General features: G+C 39.7%; 1 protein-coding gene across 1 annotated transcript in view; it reads left to right on the forward strand.

The window, feature by feature from the left end:
* CCDC170 (coiled-coil domain containing 170) overlaps positions 1-22,693 on the forward strand; it is a 34,828-nt gene that overhangs the window by 11,345 nt on the left and 790 nt on the right. The window contains 7 exon segments of the mRNA XM_026044396.1: positions 4,020-4,164; positions 5,634-5,819; positions 8,693-9,010; positions 15,112-15,312; positions 17,358-17,531; positions 18,655-18,897; positions 19,812-20,048. Of these exon segments, the coding sequence (XP_025900181.1) occupies positions 4,020-4,164; positions 5,634-5,819; positions 8,693-9,010; positions 15,112-15,312; positions 17,358-17,531; positions 18,655-18,897; positions 19,812-20,048 (1,504 nt within the window).

Genomic DNA, 22,693 nt, shown 5'->3' on the forward strand with positions numbered 1-22,693 from the left:
TTTTTTTTTTTTTTTTTTTTTTTTTTTTTTTTTTTTTTAACATTACTGTGTGGGTTTGTTTGCTTGTTTAAGTGCATGCTCATCTGTCAGTTCTGGCATCGGGTTCTGCATATTTGCTAATATTTCTGGCCAGTAGGAAGGAGACTGTCAGTAATGTTGTTCATAAATAAAATTGATCAGCATGAATATTTCCAAATTCTAAAATTTCAAAATTGATGTCAATGACAGAATATCAATTAATACTTGACAGGCTGTTATAATGGACTATTTTTTTCCTTCTTGTAACCACTGCAAGGCTGGTATTTAAGTGAAAATACCATTTCTATCTCAGTATGGTCTCGCTAAGAACAGGATGAGTGCTCATCATATGTCTGCATTTCCCAAGTCAGTATTTTGCATAGCTCTTCCAGGCTTTGTGAACAAGTGGATAATTAAATTATTTTAGCAGCTGGAGAAATTTGCTACAGTGTGCTTGGTTATTACCAGCTCAGCTGCCAAAAGCCCTACCTGAAGAGTGTTGGTGTAGATTGCCAAAGACTCTAGATTATAATCCCAATATAAGCAAGGGAATAGTTAAGCCAAAAAAGTATATTATGCTTCCTAAAAGCATAGTAAACATCACAGTCTCTAAGATAACAGTTGCCAAGATTTAAAATGCTATCTTTGACAAAAAGGCCACCTTCTTCCACCCTGCTTGCCTGCCTTGGTAGTATCCAATGAGCACGTGTCATGTAGGATTTCATGACAGTGATGTGCTCAGTTTTATGTGGCACAGATCTGTGAAGGCCCCCCAGCCCAGCCTTGTCCCTTGCCTGGTGGCTCCGTTTTGCCCATTTCACTGTATGAGCACTTGCATTTGTGTGGCCACCCAACGGCTGGGAGCCAGGATGGGGGACGGCTCCAGGTGATCACTAGGTACAGTGTGGCTTTCAGCTGTGCTGATCCCAGATCCAGGCTGCTGCACGCCCAGCGTGTTCCACCAGAGCACTGGCAAAAACGAAGGGACAGGTAAGCCACAAACACTCTTGCAAGTGTTTGTGCTGGGTTAATCTGATTGTGACTCTGCTTCATAGGCTTTTAGAGCGTTTTTTCTTCATTCTCATGCTTTTTTTGCAATCCTGATGGTTGTGTGCTCCCACTTCATACTAGTCAATGCACTGGCTTAGTGAGTTTTAGTTGTTTACTCTGACCATCTTATAGCACATGACTAGTCATAAAAAGACATTCAGGATTTTGAGTGTTAATAAAAGGCAAAAGCAAGCCAGGAGGCATGAAAACCACACTTGCATTCTATATCCAAGGACAGAGTCAAAAATGTTTAATAAATTTTGTACCCCTCTCCTATTCCTATTGAAAATGGTACTTTTCTACTCAACAGGACTCTTGCCAAGGTATTTTTAGAGCTTGGAGTGTTAAAAGCTTTTTTTATTATTAATATTATTTTTTTTTCCCATGTCTTTGCTCATTAGTTCTGAAGAGCTGGCAAAACTGAGCAAGAGCTGCTCTCCACTTTTTTGTATCTCATTGCCTATCTTGTAGGTGCTCATACCTGTATGGTTGCACTGCAGGTAATTAGGGTTATTCCTAGAGTTGTCAAGTAGGTGCTTTGTACTTCAGATTCTATATTTTTAGAAGCAGTCACAGTTCTGTATATGCTGTGCCTTGATTTTTGAGCCACAGAACAGTTTGCATGCTTGGCAGTCAAGGAGATATTTTTCAGTTGAACACATCTGAAATGGCAGTCACTAAGAAGCAATGCATATAAAGGCTTATTTTGTCATTTCAGAGTAATATTGACCTTTAAAAAGATATACTGCAAGTCATAATATGTGAAGTTCTTGTGCTCTGGCTTTAAAGAGTAAATTTTATTTTTTTAATTCAAAAAGTAAAAATGAAAAATAATTATATTTTTAAAGAGCAATTCTCTATGTTACTGCCATTAATTTGTAAAATTTGCCTCAAAAATGAGCCTGTGGATTTCAAGAATGTGATTAATATAGGCTTTGCTGCTATAGTGCAAAACTGTCTAGAATCTAGTAAAAGGTTGGAAAGTCATTGTTAGTGTTATAAAAGCTCGTATTAACACTAAGACTCTCTGAATTGCCAAGCATTTCATTCATGAATCTGTTAGTGCTTTGAAAAAAGCTCTCAGCCTTGGGACGTTTCAGCTCCTCTTGAATGTGAAGTTGACCATTAGTATGTGGGACCAGGGGTTTCTGTGGCATGTGCCGCTTCTCTTAGAACTACTGCACGTTTGGGCTCCTTCACACGGGTCCCTCTCCTCCCACTGGGCAGCTTTGCCTTTCAGTTCAGGCCTTTCCTGCCTTCCTGCAGGATTTCCAGCTGCTCCATAACACGTTGATGAAGCAGCAGGTTGTTGGGATCCAGGCATTCCGGCAGCGCCCTGCTCCACGGGACCGCGCGCCGAGCTCTGCGTGGGCAGCGCTGGGGCCTTGCAGCGCGCGGGCCCCGTGCGTGGGTTCCTGGAGCAGGTTTGCTAGGAAGGGATCATCGCCGGTCACCTGGGCAGACCCACTCAAAGCAGGGCCGGAGGTGACACCGGCCTCACGCGTGCGGGGCGCCTGGGCACCGCTTCTGTGGTGCAGCCGGCCCCTGTGCCGAGTCGGGCTCGTTCACACGCACGTGTATCGTGCCTTGCACGCAGGGCCGGTGCCGGCAGCGCCCCGCACCGCTGAGGTATCCCCCTTTAGCACTGCACTTCGGCAGCCATCGCTCAGCTTAGTTTTGCTGGCGTGATGGAGAAAAACATGGGTTGGGGAACTGCGAGGTGCCTGCGCTCTGTGGGCCGCAACGCGCGGCCTCGAGCAGCGCTCCCGGCTTGCGGCGCGGTGTGCGTGGTGCTCCCCTCACCCCCTGCGCAGCAGGAACTAGTGCTTTTCCTTCCTGTGAAAGGAAAACCTACCGTGTTCATAACCACCAGATGTTTCCCTAAGTGCTTCGTGATGGTTTTTGATTATAGATTGGTTGTCACTTCAGTAGTTGCCATTCTAGAGAAAGATAGAGAAGTGAAAACTAAGAGTCCCCAAACTGCAAGTGTGCTCACCCTGAGAAGGTGCAGCAGGTCTGTGCTCTTAGAGATAAATGCTGTCATAGAATTAAAAAGAAAACGTTATTCAAGTTATCAGATGGATACTTGGTGGCATCTTAGCTTTCATTTTATCCTAGTGCTCAAATATTTCCCAAGAACTTGCTTGCACTGTAGAAGTACCTCATTTCTCATCTACAAGCTTGGAACATTTCTAGCTCTTGCAAGAATTCAATTTTAACCCCTTAAAACTTTTTAATATGTGTTATCCCTGAGAATGAATCTGAAATTAAAATTCTTTTTTTTTTTTTTTCCATTTTTTTGGTAATGTCATCTGTTATCAAAACCATGTTGGGTTTAATAAATGCTGTGGATACCTTGATATCAGTTCCTCTGACTGTGTTGATTGGGATACTGAGAGTATAAGCAATTCCTTCTTCTGATTTAGCTCTGTTCCTTCTTGTGTATTCTGAAATTCTGATGTAGGGGTTGACAGCTGGATTTCACACATGATTATTTAGAGCTCTCTTTGAAAGGCTGGTTTCACCACGGCTGTTTCTCAGGAGTGAGGCTCAGCGCTGCAGCGTGATGGACAAGGCTTACATCTCCTATATGTTTTTTGCCTATGCAGACTGTGTCAGTATTTGTTTCCTAAACTTGCCTTTGCCTGTGGACTTGTCTTTTGAGTGGACTCTGTGTTGACGTTACCCAGCTCCTGCATTTTAATGGAATCTGGTGTTCAGAATGATGGGACTGCAGAAGATTCTTTAAAACGCTCGTCGAAAGAGATGATGAAGAAATGCTTACACATAAGGCAACTAACAAGTAACATGTATTAAATAAGATATATATGTAACTTTAAAAAAATTATTTTACAGAAGCTAGCAGTAATTTTAAGGTAATGTTTTTTGCTTGTTTCAGAGAACATTCATCCTGATAAGCTGTGTTTTTACTTTTCTTTTTTTCTTATTAGTAAATGTTTGAATGAGTGTGAAGAAAGCAAGACTCAAGCTTTGAAGATCAGTAGAAAACATGAGGAGCTGCTTGTACAACTTTCTGGATTCTTGGACACAGACATTGGAGAAAAGGAGGAACCACAGGAACATTTAATTTTAAAGGTGATTATGTGTAGGAGAAGGACTTTCTAATAGACACTGATGAGACTTTTAAAAATGTTTTGCTGTGTGTTATTACTACAATGGGTAATCCCGAAATAAGCTTATTTTTTTTGTAAATATTTGTCATGACAACTTAATTAGACAAAACAAATATGCATAAAACTAGGATAAACTGGCCATTAACTGCTTCTCAGAAGGCTAACAGATTGTAAAAAGAATTTTCCTGAGTGGGAGCTTAGCTTCCACTTGCTTTATTTCTTTGATATTTTCCTGAAAAATGTGTATGTAGAAGTATGAATGTTCTCTCTGTCCCTATTTTTCCCTCGCTTAGGAGCATGCCACGTATTTGGGGAAATTCTGCTGTGTTATATTATTATAAGATTTCTACTTCTAAGGAATGCTTAATAAATTAAATTTATCCAAATATGTGTCACAATGATGTCTTGCAGCCTTTGCTGTCATAATATTACAAGCACTTGTAAATTGTAACAGATGCTTTACTGCAGCCTGGCCAGTTATCATTCCAGGAGAAGATACTTGGTGGTAAACTGTAACTCATACATGCTTTAGGTTAAATAATCGGGCATAGAGTTTAAAAAAGAAGGTGTTGACTTTTTAATTACATTAATCTAGATTCTAAATCTAGTTTGCACTGGGAAATGTGTGCTTTAGGAAAACAGTTAATTGTTTTTCTGTTTGGTGTCATGGTATGTGTACCTAGGTTATTTTCTACATCATTGTTGATGTATCATCCAGACAGAAGTGCTCTGGCACTTCTGGATCTTAAGAGCCATCTTACTGGTAGGAGTTAGGGTACCTTTTTTTCCTAATTTTCTTTAGATACTTTTTGAGGTGTCTGCACTCATCTGTTCTGCTTCTTGTAAGTAACATATTGACCTGGAAACTTTATGAAACTATTACTTTTTTTCCTCAAGGTGCCAGTTGTTCAGAACATCAACCCACCAGTTATTTGGCCCCATCCTTACACTGATGAAGTAGCTGTTACTAGCTCAAGTCTCCCTGTGCCTAAAAGAATTTCAAGCATGAAATGAGGATTTTTGTTCCTCATTCCAAATGAAAGCCTTGACAAATCAAACCAACACTGTCTGCTTTTCACATGAAGATAGTTACACGATCTGCTTTCATTTTTCTGATCTGCTTCAAGTCAAGCACATATACACAGGAGTGACTGTAGCTCTCCACATCTTTAATAGATCATAGAGACTGTGTGGGAGCATGTCTGAGCCACTTTACAGCAAGATGTGGGTTTATGGTGGGAATATGGTTTTCATTCTGATTGCCTGTATAATATTTTAGAATGGAGTAGTAGAAAGCAATTATAAATGTAACCTACGTGTCTTAGAAACAACGTGCTTTTTTTTATGGTGATTAGGAGCAAGTCTATTGTGCTGAATATAGGTTACTGATAAGCATTTTTAAAAAGTTACTTTTTAAAATTATTTCTCTAGGCCTGTGAAATATGTAAAGAAAATATGACACTAAAAAGCCAGGTTGCTGCTCTTCAAGAAGCCATCAATGCCCATGAGATGGAGTCCAAGGCTAATAGAGAAACTATCATGAGACTTGTTTCAGAAATGACCAAAGAGCAGAAGAAGGCAGCAGGATACTATCAAGACATGGAAGAACTTAGAAAGGTAGATAATAACATGATGTGCATGTTTGTCTTGTTTACAGATATTTTCCAGTAATTTCAAATTATTTTTCAGTAAAAGTTGTATTATGAAAGGTATTTTTGACAAACTTTCAAGGGTTAGGATCTCTACTAAAAAGAGAACATTTTTCTGTGGTTACTCTCTCTGTTTTTAAATCTTGACAATATACAGAGATTAAATGTTAACACAATTGAAGAATTGAGATTAGATGTCTTCTGCTGACACTTGTAACTTGATATTTTTGCTTCCGTTTGCACATTCATAGGCTTTACTGTTACTTGCACAAACGTTCTAATTTCTCAGAAGCTTTTTTTTTAAAACAGTGTGAATGTTATCAAGTGTCTCTGAGGCATAAGAATAACACAAGGAAAAATACTCTTTTAAATAGTACTTATGGAATATCACTAGTTTTCTAAAAGTTATTTTACTGGGTTTCCTTGAGATAAGACATTTCCAACAGCTATTTCTCAGGGAAGAAAGATTTGGTTATGGAGAAGAGAACTATTAAGTACCAGGAGGGTCCCAAGTCTTGTGAAAACACCTCTAACCAAGCTAAGTAACACATTCTGTCCAAGAGTAAAGTTAGAGTGAGACAACCTGTCCTGAGAGCTTAAACAGGCCCTTTCTGGCCATTCTTTTTGTTCCCATACTTTAAACATGAACTTATATTTGAATAAGGGGAAGCTATATTATACCTAGTAGGTAAACCAGAATCAGGCTTTGTATTCTTTATTTTTTTTCCTTCTTCTGCCTTTTTAATACAATCATATCTCCCTGAATTTGCTTTACAGTGTTAAATCCAGGTCTTTTTTTATTTTTTTCTTCTCTTTACAAGTTAATTTATCTGTCACCTATTCTGACTTAAATGCATTTTCCATGAACATAGCTCATCTAGTATTGCATATGTTATTTCTCATGAGACCTTGCTAAGGGACCTTAGCCATTAACACTGAGGAACCAAAGAGAAAACACGAGCTGTTATGGTTCCATTCTTTCAGTCTTCTAGGGATGGAAACTGTTTCATCTCCTCACAAGGAGCACATCAGGCTTCTAGGGTTTTACCTCTAGTTGGGGCAGCACTTCTAAAGATTCTAGCATCCAAACTTTCAGGATTCTAGTATCCAAACATTCAGACTGACCTTGCTTAAGTTGATGAGGGAATGTTCTCCATTCAAGACAGTCGTCAAAGACGACTGTTCTGTGTTACAAAGCTTTCAATGTCACTACTACTTATTCTATAAATTGAGTGTATATATTTTTCAAGCTTAGGCATCCACAGGCTTGCAATTACCTATTTTATTCCTTGAATTTTTTGATTGTTATGTTTGTTTGACGATGATCCCAGTTTGAAACATGGCGAGGCAAGTTCCCTGGTACCAGCAAACTCCATTTGTGCTGGTTCTCTGAAGGGAAAAATAGAGAGTGCTCCAGACCATAGTTGAAATAAATCACACTTTACTCTTTGCTGTAATTACTGTAATGTTACTCAGCAAAGGTGGGAAATATCTATTAATAGGACTTGTTTAGAATACAGAGGAGAAAAAGACAAGGAATCACACCAACCTTTGTTTTCAAGAGAGGTTTACAACTACTTTAGAAATGGGTAGTAATGAATGATTACCTAAATGACAGGGTTTGTTTTGGTTTGTTTTCATTTATGTGTTTAATTGTTAGTCTTTTTGAAGCTATTTAAAAATTTCAGTATTTTAGTATGGCATGTTTACGTTTTATTTCCAAGGGTGCCTCCCAGGCTCCTTTCTGTCCGTCCTCGCTCCTGAGCTGTATGATGTTTCCCAGATTTACTGCTTGATTAACGTGTATTCCATTAGTGCAACTGGTTTGCTATGCTCCAATTCTTTAATACCAGTGCAATTCTATAATACCAATGAAAGCAATCCCAGCTGATATCAATCCAGGTATTGACCTTCCCCTTGGAAACTGAAGATTCTAAAAAATTTTAACTACTCTTTTAAATATGCCATCCAGTCGTCTAGTTTTATGTCTTGTGTGAAGGCATATTCCTTCCTTTTGTATCTGTCCGTCAGATAATACCTCAGAGAATGAAGACATCCACACTCCGTGCTGCACCTTTAGTTGTCTTGACTGCAGATTTTATCCTAATCACTTTTAATACGACTATCCTGAAGCTGGTTATTTTTCTGCTTTCCAAGCTGAGACTTGGCTCATCAGATGAGAGAGAGAAAATTACTTTTAGAAGGTCTGAGCTTCAAATGAAAGTGTTGTGGCTGTACGAGGCTAAATATGAACCATGATAAAAGAATATTTTTTAAGATGAAATTGGTATTTGAGTATTTGCACTTTATTCTCTCAACTTTTTTCCCCCATTATTTTTTTGTTCCCATCCTTTTTCCCCTACTCGTTATTTCTGTACATAATCTTGTCACATTCAGCAAAGATTAATTCTATTATTAACAGTATATGTAAAAGCTTTTTGTGTATTCATGCTTTTTCTTCCCACAAATGGTAACTTTAACTTTCTTTGTGTTACATTTTCTTCCCTAGTGGGTTTCCAAGTCTCATTTTCTGAATGAAAACATAATTTAGCAGTTGTTTTACAACCCCAAATTATGTTGAACCTGCAAATTTCCTTCACGTATTTCTCTTGCAGGTTAATCCACGGTGTGATCACGGCATCTTTTGGGCTTTCATTAGTGTCAGTGGGAATTCTCCCGCTGTCCTTAGCCCCATAAGAACATTACAGGTCCCGATTCCCCCCACCGCAACACTCACTTCTGCCTTGGTGTCTGCTTTGGCAGGCAAGTTCTGCCTTGCTGCCTGCGCTGGGGACTTCTAACAGATTCTAATAGTCTGTTTCAATCTTCCATGTGCTGTAGGATCTTGACAGTGCTAAACGAGCAAGACAAACTTTGGAGACTGAGATTGGCAGCCTCCAAGACAAACTGAGTGCCAGCCAGAGAGCTTGGGAAGCCTCCCAAGAAGAGCTGCTCCATGTGAAGAGATCTTCCAGCGAGCTGGATGGGAGCTTGAAGAACAGCCGAGAAGAGGCCAGGGCTGCTCTGAACTCTCTGGTTTCTTTGAAAGAGCAAATTGCCACCCTGCTCAGCAGCAGGTCTGCAACAGTTAAACCTTCTGAGAAGGCCATTTTGGAGAGGATCCAAGAAATAAGCTGCAGGGAGAAGAGTAAAGAAATAGTAAGTGTGCAGCTACTAGATTTTCCTAAGATTTTCTTTTATTGTTCTCTTTAGCTCTTTCCTGTTTTGTTTATGTGCATGTTGTCTCCTTTTGCTTGGATCTTCAAATTAGGTACCTGTAATTGGCTTGTCTGATTTCATATTATTAGGCCAAAAACATACATATTTTTAACATAGGAAGAGATCAGGAACGAAATTAATAACATGCTAAGAAAAAGCAAGAAATATTTTTTCGTTAAAACACTGAAACTTGGTTTCAGTGCCTCTTAGCAGACCTCAGGAGTGGCAGCCTGGTCACTACAATTTAGCTGAGCGTCCCTCCTGAGCAAGGAGGGATTTTCTGCTGCAGCAGCGACTTCAAGGAGGGGAGCCTTCCTCGGAGCTGTGTCTCGGAGACGAGGTGCTCAGCTGCCCAGGGCAGAAGCCTTCCCTCTAGGCCTCCAGGCCTGCGCTTAGAGAAACCTGCTTTTGCACTTGCAGTTAAACGCTGTTGACACCGTCCTGTTTTAGGAGAAAGGCAGCAGGAGGAGGAGCAGGGCAGGCATTCGAACGCTTTCAACTGCAGCATTTGGGCTGCGTTGGCAAAGGTTGCAAAGGAAGGGCAGGCCTGGGAAGAGGCAGCCCTGGAGAAGGGGAGGCAGTGTTACTAAACCAGGAGAGAAAATGAGGTTCTAGCACTGGAGTCTGGAGAACGTCTGTGGTCAGCCCTGACTTGCTGCTGGTCAGAGCACTCAAATTTCTTTCTTGTTGATAAGGACAGATATTTGTTTTGTGAGCACAATATTGTCAGAGGGGACCGTTATTTAATTAAAAAGTGACACATTAAATCAAAAGTTCTATCTGCCAAAAAAAAGCAACTTTTATGTCCTTGCCAGATTTATGATTCTAGCATCTTCTGCTGATATGATACTTAATGTTAGCAAAAATTGTTTGTTTTGGTTCTATCCACAATTTAAAACATCTCCTGATGCTCTCTTAAACCTTAGTTTGAAAGACTGTGTGCCAAATTTCAGTGAAAACAGACAGGTTATGTGAAAACGTCCCTACAGTTTTGCTACAGTGTGTCATGGAGCATGGCATTCATAATCAAAATGCTTCAAAATTGAAATCTAATGATAAGCTAATGGCACGTGTGCTTGTGCTGTTTGGCATACATATTTGACATACATATTTCATTGCATGGACAACATTTTTTTCCACTTTCTTGAGGAATGTGTCTTGCTTTACAAGTAAGAGCATTGCTTTGAAAAGCCATGTTCTGTTACATGGAACTACTATACGCTGTATAAATAATTAGTTATTCTTTCTGGACATGCACAGTAATAATCAGTTTCATTTTTTTCTCCAAACAACCATCAGTATTCCTATTTTAGAGCTAAAGAAGTGAAAGTTACAGCAAACAAGTAGTTTTTCCATAGCATGATAAGAACTTATTTGCTTGCTGTGCTGTAACCTCTCACTCCCCCAGAAGGACCTCTTGACTGTTCGGTAGAAAATGTCTGCAATTTGGGCCTGAAAATTTGAGGCATTCATTTTTCAACGTTTTTGCTCTCAACATTAAATATATATCCTTAAAAAAGAAATGATAATAAAACAATTGTTAAGACAGAGCAAGTGTTGGCTTTAACTTACTGCTGCCTAAGTCTGTGCTGTGGAACCAAGATGCTGGTCTTGGGCCTGTCACCTTTAGTTAGTTTATTTTTAAATAGTAGAGGGGCAGATATGTCAGATATGCCTAGCACCATTGCTGCCTCTGCCAGCAAGTACAGCACTTATGTGCTAATACATAATATTCTCCAGAATGATGATGATCCAGACCATCAGTTTGTGGCTCAGGAAGTTCCAGAACAACAAATAACATCTTCAAGGGCAATATTTCTGGGTGAAATTAGTCCTTGCTACATTGAGTGATGTCTAGTGTTCTACTGCATTGTCCTGAGCTGCACTGTGTTGCACTGAGCTGCACTGTATTACCAAAACATTGCCAGCATCTCTTCTCAGAAGGGTTTCTATATTAAGATCAAGGGCTTTGAAATAAATAAGCTAAAATGCCAATATGAAGCACTTGTGCGTGCAGTGCTAATAGAGCACTCAATGTGTCATCCAGAAAGTTGTTTTGCAATCAGCTGTTTTTCTTTCTGGAAGTCAGAATTAAAAGCAGTTTCTAAGGCTCTGATTGCAAGGTATAAACACGCTGGTACGACCTTCTTGATCAGGGTCCCGTTGCATTTTTTTGGTGAATTTCTTTGCAGGACTTGGATATAACATTCTGGTTTAGGATATGTATGTTATTCTGTTTTAAGAGCTGTATGTTCTACTATTGATCAGTCATGAAAAATATTAATTGTCTTCAGATACGTTTTAGAGCAAGGATTCCTCCCAAATTCCCAGCAAACTGCCAAGCCTGATGGAAAACAATTTCAAATGAGGATCAGAAGTTTTGTGGCAGGGTAGACGGGGCTGTGCTGGTGTTTCAGGCAAGCTGCTTTGTGGCTGGACTCTGGCAATGCCAGCCCAGCTAGGTCTGAGTCCAATAGCCCCGGGCCTTTCTGCTGGAGATTAAAATGTTGCTAATGAACGAGCACTGTGGGGATGGAGGGTTGCTCTGCTGCTGCTGCTGCTGCTCTAGGAGTTGAGCATCATCTGTACAGAGCTCAAGAACCCAACAGCCACACACAAACCAGGTCCCGTTAGGTTTGTTTGGCTTGTGTCAGTGCAAGCATCTGTCAAACAGAGCTGTGAAAAGTTTTAAAAGTACACGTGAGAAATGCATTAATTGCACTTCTTTGATGTGGTTGTGTAAGACAGATTTTTCCGTGGCAATTTCAAATGCTCTTGAAGATTTGAATTGTGGTGCTCTGAAGGACCCCAGATGTTATTCATGGCCTGCATATTAGACATTAACACTATCAAAAACTGTAATTTTATTCCAAAAAAATCATCATTTACAATGACAATGTCTTGTGATAAGTATCCTAGTGCAGGATTAAGATACTGCTTGAATTACCATCCTAAGGAGCTTTGCAGCAGTTCTGACAAGAAGTGCAGCATCTGAATGCAGCTGGGCAGCCTGTGGATGTGTTTGGCGCTTGTTGTTCATAACACGTCAGCCGGGGACATGGGGGCCAAGGCAGGAGGCTCCGTGCAGGAGCTCCCGTGAATCCCAGCCCCGGGCTGACCTCGGCGGGGTCAGTGCTTCCTGCTCGTGAGGGTGAGGACATTTGTCACAGCAGGTTAAATCAGGGCTGAAACTGCTCTTGCTCCTGACGACCTGCCCATCTGATGTGAGGGAGCAACAGCCGATCCGATCTGGAATAGTCTTAATTGCATCAGTTTTCAGCCATGGGTATTGATACAACAGACTCATAAATGCCAAAATTGATTAGACTTGACTACTGCTCCCACGGAGATCTCCTATGGCTCTTTTTGTCAAAATTCTTAGTGATTTGATTTGCAATGTAAGGGACACTTTCCTTTCAGGACCTGTCTGCTTTTCCTTTGCTGCCACGGAGGAGCCCTTTGCTGCAGAGCTAGCGCAGCCTTGCTGTGTCCGTGCGTGCGCTTGTGCGCCTGCTGCAACTTGGGCTCCATAGAGTCATGGAATCCTGAAGGTTGGAAGGGACCTCCAGAGGTCATTGAGTCCAACCCCCCTGCACACACAGGGTCACCCAGAGCACGGGGCACAGGGCGGCATCCAGGCGGGTTTGGAAGACCTCCAGAGAAGGAGACTCCACAACCTCCCTGGGCAGCCTGTGCCAGGGCTCTGTCACCCTCACTGTCAAGAAGTGTTTCGTTAAGTTCCTGCAGAACTTCTGGTGCTTCAGTTTGTGGCCATTTCTTCTAGTTCTGTCAGGGGCCACCACTGAAAAGAGGCCACCCCATCCTCCTCCCTCCCTCCCTTAAGGCATTTATAGATACTGCTCAGGTCCCTTCTCAGCCTTCTCCACCTGCATGGCATGTGGAGGAGGACGGGTGATGCTGTGTGTCTGTTTCTTTTTGTATATCTTTTTCAAACAAGAACAAATGGAAAATAATTTGACCGATAAAGTTAGACATTGATCAATGCAGAATAATATAAATAGTGACTTAGGATTTACCAGTGACCAGTGAAAAATAATGCAACTGGAATGTGAGGAATTAGTGGAAATAGAGTGGAAAAGAAAATGAAAATTGTTAAGTATGTTGCTATATAGATCCATGATGCTGCCACATTCTGAATACCAAACATAATTGTGATAGTCTCATCTCCCTCCACAGAACCTATAAAAAGGGCAATAAAGACCTTTTAATAAATAAAGGGCCTCAGAGTGTTCAGAGGCTTCTTGCAAGAAAGGACTCAGCGGGGCAAGGAATTTTATGTTAGGAACAGAGAGTGGGATGCAGCAAAGCAAAATGTAGCCTTGCTCAAATAAGGACAAGGGTGAGAGCAGTGGCAGCTCTAAGGCTTTTCAGCTGGTGAGAATCTCAAAAGTTTTTGTACTCTGTGCACATGTGTGTGCATGTAACACTGGGGATGTTTAAGATAATGTTTTACAGAACGAGAGGAGCACAACTGAGCGAAGCTGCTGCAAGAGACCCCTCCAGAAGTGAGTATCTGGAATTTCTTGCCAGACAAGTGGCATCCAGGGAAGCTCCCAGGTAGCCACAGGCAGCCGCAGGAATTGCCTGTCTTGGCACCCTGCTTGTCCGCGCTGCACCAGCCTTTGTGCAGGAAGTTACAGGGGTTCAGAGCAGCAGGACCAAAACTGCAGCCTGAATAAACCCCTGGATCAGGCACGGGGAATACAGGGGCAACCTAGTTTCAGGAAATTCCTAATTTGTTGCTTGATCTGCAGCAGAAACCCTGGATGCCTCCTGGATGCTCTTGAAGACATCCTGGATGCTCTTAAACTTGCAGCGTGGTGGTTTTGTGGTGACACCTTCTGTGGTAGTTTTTGTGTTTATGATCTTTAGCACCGCAGCCTCTGTGCGGACCCGAGTTACTGAAATCTGTGTTTTCTACTGAGTGACGGATCTGATGCAGAAAAGCTTAAGATGATGGTGTGGGAGTTCCTATGGTTTTCTTATTGTTGAGTACTCTACACCACCGCACAAGCAATAGTAACCTCTCAGTGTTCTCCAGGCAGTTTTGGTGCAAAGTATTGTTTGTGTTTAATCGTGGTTGAAGTTGGAAACCTTTATGTGTCATTAAAATTAATGGGGATTTTGCATGCTTATTGTTTATTTTATTGCCATGAGGCAAACAGATGTTTAAAACGGAGAGACTGTTGGGAGATGAGTATCTGAAAACTGAATTAAAAATGCACAACAATGAATTATCTAAACAATAAGTGAGAAGGAAGAACAGGAGAGAGGGAAAGAGAGAAACAAGCAGTTTTTTGAATAAAAACTGATAATTCAGTATTTGGCAGTGGTATAATCAGATACCAAGCATTAATTTATAAATACTTATTTAAAAATAATTATTGTGCACCAATTGCAGGATTAACAGTGTGCAGCTGCAACTGTTTTCAGAATCATCATACAGCTTCTTGTTATAATATTTTTATCCTTTTATCCTTACAGAAAAGAAGCATTTAGCAAAACAGTTTAAGTGCCCTCTGAAAACAAGCTAACAGTTGAAGGAAGCTTCTGGGACTTGCTTATTCTTATCTCAGTTCTCATCTATATATCGTGGGTGTTTTCTAAAACACTCATCCATTTTTTCCTACTCGACTTTGTGACAACCTGGAGATCATATGGCCCTTTTTTAAAGCAGGCTCGTTGACTGCCAGCTCTGAGTGGTTAGCCCGCATCTCTATAATGTTTGTGTCTAAATTAGTTCATATGGAAATAGTTGTTTAAAGATACTCGCTCCTTTTAGTTGATTGACTCATCTTAGATACCGTTTCTATTGTTCTTTTGAATGCCTCATGTGTAGCTATTCCTGCCATTTTTTTTTTCCAGTGGATACAATAGATTTTTCTCTTCTTGCTTTTTCAAATATATGTATTTTAAAGAGTTTTTTAACCTTATTTTCAATAATTTGAGTAGTGATTTTTTTTCATATCAAACATTTCTGTACCTATCTAACCCCATCCCTTGGTTTGTTTGCTCCCTAGATGGTATCTCAGCTTGAAACTCAAATAGCTGAATTGACTGAAGCTTTGGAAAATCAGACCACATTGTACCAGGCAGCACTGGAGAGGACAAGGAAAGCTGAGAAACTATCTGAGACTTTCCAGGATAAACTGAAACACTTGGAAGAGGAATTGCTGTCTGGACGTGTGATGCAAGATGCTTTGAAGCTTGAGAAACAGAAGGTAACTGCACAGTTTATTTACCTGTGTATAAAAACTAGTAAAGCCAGAGGGATAGTTAATTGTATTGCATTGATCAGCTTGAGTATTACAGTGCTGCAAGTAACGTGGATTAGCAAAGTAAAGCATGTGTGACACTTTAATATCTTTGACTAACAGTTTTAATTGCAAAAAGCAGATACATTTCTGATTTCAAAGTCAATTTAACGTGCAAAAAACTCTTGCATCTCTATCAGAAAACCTGTAAGGATCTCTCATCTGAAAGCTGCTCCATCCTCCTCTTGTATATTATTTGATCCGCAGCATCTCGAGGTCCTGCTGTCCTTGATTCCTTTAAAGCCTTGCACCCTTGTGGCTACCAAAATTGCTCTATCAATACGGTGACTAAAACCACTCTTGTTTTGGAACATTAACCACATTTTAAGACTTTGGAAAATGACATAATACCTGGAGAACTAAACCAGCCGTTCAATGCAGCTAAGAAGGGCAGCGGGTATGATGAGTGGTAGCAAGTTACAAAGCCAAGATTAGTGATTCAGGGAGCAATTGTTGAGTTTTGCAACAGCTCAATGCTGTTTTGCATTAGTTTATAATACAGCAACTTTTATGAATAAAATATCAACCACGTTGGGAACAAACAAGAAAAGGAATTTCTTTCCTTCTGCTTCTTCTCTGGAGAAACATGTGGCCTTACTTTCTTATTTTTTCTAAAGATGTTGCTGCAAGAAAGAAATCTTTGCTGTTCTTTTTTTGCTGTTAATGAACAGCACCAGTGCTTCTACTGCTGCTGTTTTGAACTGTTTGAACTGTAAACAGTGTGAAAGAAAGAGATTCTTGCCACTTTTATCATTGTGGAAGCATCAGTTGTGGAAGTAAACAGGAGGTTTTTATTTTCTTCATGATTTTCATCTGTTTTTCTATTGAAAAGGTTATGAGCAGCAACAGAAATGTGTTAGAGCAGAGCAAAATCCAGGTCCAGTGCAAAGAAAAAATAGAAAGGGGAATAAAATCCATGTGTGTTTGCATCAAGAACTCCCTAAATGATCAGAAAATCAGACAAAAATTGAACAAACACAGAAATATGTTGCTTAAGACAAGTATAAAAGACTACTGTACAGATAAAAATTGCACCAGGGCCTAAAACGAATGAAAGCTGGGGTGTTAAGGAATGAAATATGGACAATAGAAGAAGATTAAATATACAAAGAGGAAAATGTAGTCCTTAGTGAAAAGGATAACATCACTTTTCACAAGAGATCCAATGTATGACCATGGAAATAAGGTAATTTTTAAAGGGCTAAGAAGACAGGACAAAAAAAAAAAAAGAGGGGAGAGGAGGAGGAGGGAAGAGATTAAATGGTATTTGGTATTCTGTATCACATCAGTACACCAGATTAAATTCATATTACAGCAATTAAATAATCTTTGGAGCAATTTTTAAATTAGTAGCCACTGTGTCTGGCATTTGCTTTTCCAAAGCAGGGTGCTACTGGTTCCACGGTACTGACAGTGTTGACACTGCTGTGTCTCTCCATGCCATATGAAATCTCCATCTCCAAGTGACTCTCCTCTCCAGAGGAGACCACAAGGGCCTCCCCTGGCATCCCTGGAATCACTTTTATCTCTGTTCCTTGGCCAGAGCTGCTGCCACAGGGCCGATGTTCCCAGTTAAGTGGGAAGTCTGGCTGCTTTTCCTCCTCCTGCCTGAGCCTGGTCATGCGGAAGAGCAGAGCCATGGAGAGCCTGTAGACACACACACACACACGCACATGCACATCTAACACCCCTTTCTGTAGAGAAGCAGGAGCCAAGCCGGACTCTTGAAGAAGATAATTACACTAGGTCCAGGATCTTACAAGCTAAATACATGTCCATTGAGGAAGGACCACTGGGGAATTTTCAGTCTTATCACAGTGTGTGCCTTATTTCTTGGGATAATGGTTGTTGACTCTATTAATTGTGTGTGGTAGGAATTGCTTTAAATTACACTGTTATCTTTTTTTTTCTCTTTTTTTATTATTATTTTCTTTCTTTTCCCCCCATCTTAGTATCTGAAATTTCTTGAACAACTTAATGAGATGATGAAGCTGGACAACATAGCAGTGGAGGTTGGGTTTGACATGAATATGGATGCGATTCTAGCTCGAGCAGAGCAGCTGGTGAAACTGGAAGGGGATGCAGTGATTGAAAATAAGACCATGGCATATAGCCTAAGAAGAAAGGTGGGCAAAAAAAGGTGTATTCTTACTGTTTGTTGCAAAGGTAACCTGGTTATGGTTGTATTTCTGATAGATTGTTAGAAGCAGAAGCCTGAGGCCTCGTTACATAAAGAGAAGGTAGTAAGTGGTTTAACAAGTTGTGCAACCAAGCTGCAGTTAAGACTCCCAGTCAGTTAATGCATGATACTGCTTCTCATACCTTCTTTTAAAGAATAGTTATCCTATGCATATTTATACATCTCTATTTTTAATACAAATTAATAAAATATTTTTAGAATGATTATTGACTTAAAATCTAGAAGGATCTACTGGGAAGGATGGCATCTTGCATCAGCTTCTCTACCATCTAGCATAACATGGGTTGAACATGGGTTCAACGTTTCTAACAAGAACTTTGCCTCTTTAGGTGTCTTGATAATGTGCCCAAGTTGGGTTTCAAATCACACTGTGGACTTTCCGAAAGCAGCTAGCTCTTTAGTAGGGAGGCTGTGTGTGAATATCCTTCAGATGTTGCAGAGTAAGGCCAGGTAGTTCAGCTCAGCTAAGCAGAAAGCAGGTAGTTCCCAGGACACCAGCATTATAAAATTAAGTTGCTGGCCTTTGTTTTGCAGGAGTATCTAGTGCTTTCTTGTACTGTGTGCTGACTCCGCTTCTTACACATGGGCTTTAATAAACTACTTAGACATGGGAATATTTTAGCTATGAGTGCTGAAGCCACTGGCTGCTTAATGAATGTGTCTTTAATCTCTTGCATTTGACAAGTGCAAATCTCAGATGCTGCATTATGTGCGAGTATTCTAGTAGAATGGGGGTCTGTATGTAAATTACTCTAAAAGTTGCTCTAAGCACAGACTTAAGGACAGAGATGTATAATGAGTTACTAATAAGAGGCATCAAATTAATGTTTTTATACACACTAGCTGTATATAGTTTGTATATGTTTATACATATATGCATATGTGTATACTCCTTTATATAGTTTTCAAAGGAGGAGTTGGAAGCTCGGGTTACACACAGAACAAGGGAAATAAATTTACATAACAGTATGTGTAGAAGTTCCTTCAGTTCTCATTGTCATTGTCTTTTACAACTACTGGTTTAAATACCCTTGTGGTTTTAAAACTAGTTGAAGACTCAGAAAGAAAAGCTTGAAAGTAAAGAGCTGCACATAAACCTTCTGCGGCAAAAAATAGCCCAGCTGGAGGAAGAGAAGCAAGCAAGGACGGCCGTAGCTGTGGAGCGGGATGAGGCCACTCTCGCTGTCCGAAAGTTACATAAAGTGATAGAGAGGTTACAGCAGCAGCTGGATGCAGCAAAGGAAACTAATACTGATCTCAAAGCCAAGCTGTCCGAAACCCATGAGCTTAAGGTGAGTTAAAATGTTGTGCTTTGTTCTTCTACTCAGTTTTCTTTTCCATTTGAATACAACTGGAGTTCATTTTCAGTTAAAGTGTTCATAGAGGATTGCTCAAATACATCTAGTTTGGGAAAACAAATACATTAATGCATTGTTTTGGATATTTAGTAGTCCTTGGTACGCTAAACAGCATATATAAAGCACAATATAAATCTTAAAATTTACCAGAAAAATGTGGTCCCTTCCTCTCTCTTCAGTATAGCTGTAATCTTTTGTTTTCACATACATAGCTCATACATAGCTCATTTGCTTACAGCAAACTTATTCTGATTGACAGTGGGGAGACAGTTTTTATTTCACATAAGATAGGCAAGATGCTAAATTATCCTTTTCATGTGTGTGTTCATTACCTTGCAGCAGTAATAAACTATCCAGTTTAACTCAGGTGGAAACAAATAGTTTGCAATTACTGATAGCCTGCAACTACTGGAAATAGGGGCGGTTTTCATTTTATGTGACTTTGTGTCTTATGGCTGATTGACTGAAGTAGGTGCAAGTTCCATCAAAGGACCCTGGCACAACATCTGGCAACACTCACGTTGATTTTTCCAGTGGTTAGCCAAGAATGAACTCGCACTGCAGGGGTTTGGGCGTTCAATCCCTTCTTCATGAAAGCGAGCAGAAAATTAGATATCTTCGGAACGACAGTCTGTCTGTAAATTCAGTTGAAATTGGCCAGTTGCTTCAACAACTTTGCATATCACATTTCTGTGTGATTTCGTTAAGAATTCTGCTTCTGCCGTGTGAATTAGTAGTAATGTCATTTCACTAATATGAAAATTACAACATTAAAATGTGTATACTTAGCCATTTTTGTTATTTTCTTAAATGAAAGTCTATGAAGGATTTAACATTTATTATTGTAGATCAAAACTTTGGAGCAGAACAGAACAATAGAAGAACTTAATCAGTCTCAAGGCAAGTTGCAAAGACTGAAAGAAAAGGCTGAGAAACAACTTACCTCTGTCAAATCTGAGCTTCATTTAAAAGAGCATGAAGCTAATGAAGATAAAGAAAAGGCCAACAGTATGATGAAAGCACTTTCCAGTGAAATGGAGGTGCTTAAAACAACCCTTGCAGAAGTAGCAAAGAGAGAGAGACAGGTAGGTGTGTACTGCCTGACTATACACTTGACAAGTACTCGGTGTCATTCAGGACGTAAGAATGTGGTATGATAGAGCAGCTTTGCAGCTGTGCTTCAAACTTGTGTGAACATTCACAAATGAGGAAATACTAGCTCAGAATAAAGCAGTAATTTGAGCTAAGGCAGCAAGTGTGACTGAGAGGTAAGGTGCTTCAAGTTATACATGCAGTACAATGAAAATAAATCTATGCCTTGTATTTGTGCACTGCAGCATGCTCTGTTTACATCCCATTTTGGAGAAGATGGATAAAAAATTCTTTTTTTACACATTTGGATCCATTTGTTTCAAGGTATATTTTTTCATATTTCTTATGTAAAACTTAGTTGCACGTTGCCATGAATACACCAAAACAAAGAACATGGATATGTTTCTGGGTTAATAATAATAATTAAAACTCCAAAACATTAACTACTTATTCACCAGAGTCCACAATCATCTACACTGCAGGAACCTTTTGTGCACTTGAAGGTGAAACTATTCTGCTAAACAGGGAGAAAAGCTGTTTGTAAAACCTAAGTCTTGTGCTCCTGCTGTGCAAGTTAGTAGTAATATCATATAGGTAATATGAACATTTCCAGGTATATTCACAGCATCTTGTCCTGGATTATAAAAGTTTGCTTAAATATTGCCTTAACACTATCATGGTATTTTTAAATCAGAAAAATCTTTCTAAAATCTCTTTTACTAATAAATGCATGCTTATTTATTTTTCTTTTTTCGTGGAATTGTTTAATGCAGATAGTCTGACAGCTTGTACAAGCATGTGCACATTTTTTCCTTTATTATAAGGATTTTCTTCAATCCTTCCTTTCTTGCTCCATCTTCTCTTCTTTCTAATACAGCAGGACACCCCTATATTTTCCTTTAGGTAAAAGTTGCATATAGTTTACAGCATATAAAATGTCCCTTTCCCCCTCTTCTCCTTGGTCTTGAGTTGATATCTTCATCTTTTCTTTTTCTCTTTTACTTCAGATGTAATTACTCACTGAAGAAAATCTAGCATAAGTTTTCACCTCTGCAGCAAATATTTAATTTTAAGTCTTCATTGATGCTTGCCTTTTATAATTCATTTCCTTTATTTCAAATTAGTTTTGAAATATTAGCTAGCTTTGAAATATTAACTGTTATTGAAGAAAACCTTAAATAGAGAGCTTTGTGGTGCTTCTGTTAGCTTATACTGCTTCAACAAAGCTGTGTTCTTAATCTCTATCTAGCACTGTTTATAAATCTGAAATACATTTCTCATCTATCTTTGTAGGTCCTTAGTCATTTTAGTATAAAATTTATAAGATGCTCATGATGTGCATGCAGCACAGTACTTTGGAATATAAACACTTCTTTTACTTTGTGGGGAATACTGTGGAATTCTAACAAGAGTTCAATTTCCATCTTTTGTTGCTTTTGTTTATATTTTTTTAGAACTCAGATTGATGTTCCTTGACTTGGCATTTTTGCATCTAAGAGTCTATGTAGAGAGAGTATTTCTTTGTAGTCAACCTTTTGTAGTCAACCTTTTTGCTGCCTTTTCTACAGCTTTATCTGTACTGTACCATATCTGTCATAATATAACCATCAACCACCTGGGTTTTTATAAGGGTTATTCCTTTAAACTGGAAAATCAATCCTCAATTTAGAATTCATGTAAGTGGTTGGCTTAAAGGATTCCTTTAAGGGCTGTGCCTTCCCATTTAGGTTGCTTGCTGATGGATGCCATTGAATATGCTTGATATATATTCATATATTGAAAATATTTATTGTCCAATCAATATAGCTATGACCCATTTTTTTCCTCAAAAAGAGTGAGAGAGGATTCCATATATCTTTTAATGTGCGTTCATTCCCTCTAAATTCTGCCAACTCATTAATCAGTATCTGTCCATCACATAAAAATGTGATTGTCATTCAGCTGGGTATACCTGTTGCCCTAATGAAGTTGAACAGCTAGGATAAAGATAGGGCAGCAGTTGAGTCAGCAGAATGAAAAGGGGACTTACAGGAGTCTAGTCCACAGACTGCATCCTTTCAACAGGAATGCCTTGTTAACATTTAATTTTTACATTCACAGGTAAACAAACTCCATCTCTGCTGCCTATTTGATATATCTGATACAGAGTTTAAAAATCCTTTAGCTTCCAGCTTTGGTATAGGCACTAGAGAATATACAGGCACTTTTTTTAAGCTGGAAATGAATAGCTGGGAACGAGTTTTGAGACTCCGTGAGTGCCATAATATGTTTTGGTTTCCATATCTATTTTTCTGAACTGGTTAGATCCTTAGGTGTTATACTGGGCTGTAGCAAACTGTCTCTGGCAAAGTCTTGGCACTGAGATTTTCCTTCATATCCTGCTTCAGGATCTGGCCCTCACATTGTAGGGTTTTGCTGATACTTGCTGCAAGTGTGATAGGGGAGCGTGATAGATGAGCATCACACTGGCAAGTCTGCCAGGGACCTCCCTGATGAGCGACCAGGGCTGCTGACTGGTCAGGGAGAGCGGCTTGGCAAGCGCCTCCGCCAGCTCCCCCAGGACCCTCATGTGGATCCCATCCAGCCCCAAGGATTTGTGGGTGTCCACAAGGAGTAGCAGGTCACTGTTTCCCCCTGA

The sequence above is a fragment of the Nothoprocta perdicaria genome, unplaced genomic scaffold, assembly GCF_003342845.1.
Source record: "Nothoprocta perdicaria isolate Ctin4 unplaced genomic scaffold, notPer1 scaffold_36, whole genome shotgun sequence".
Lineage (NCBI taxonomy): Eukaryota > Metazoa > Chordata > Aves > Tinamiformes > Tinamidae > Nothoprocta > Nothoprocta perdicaria.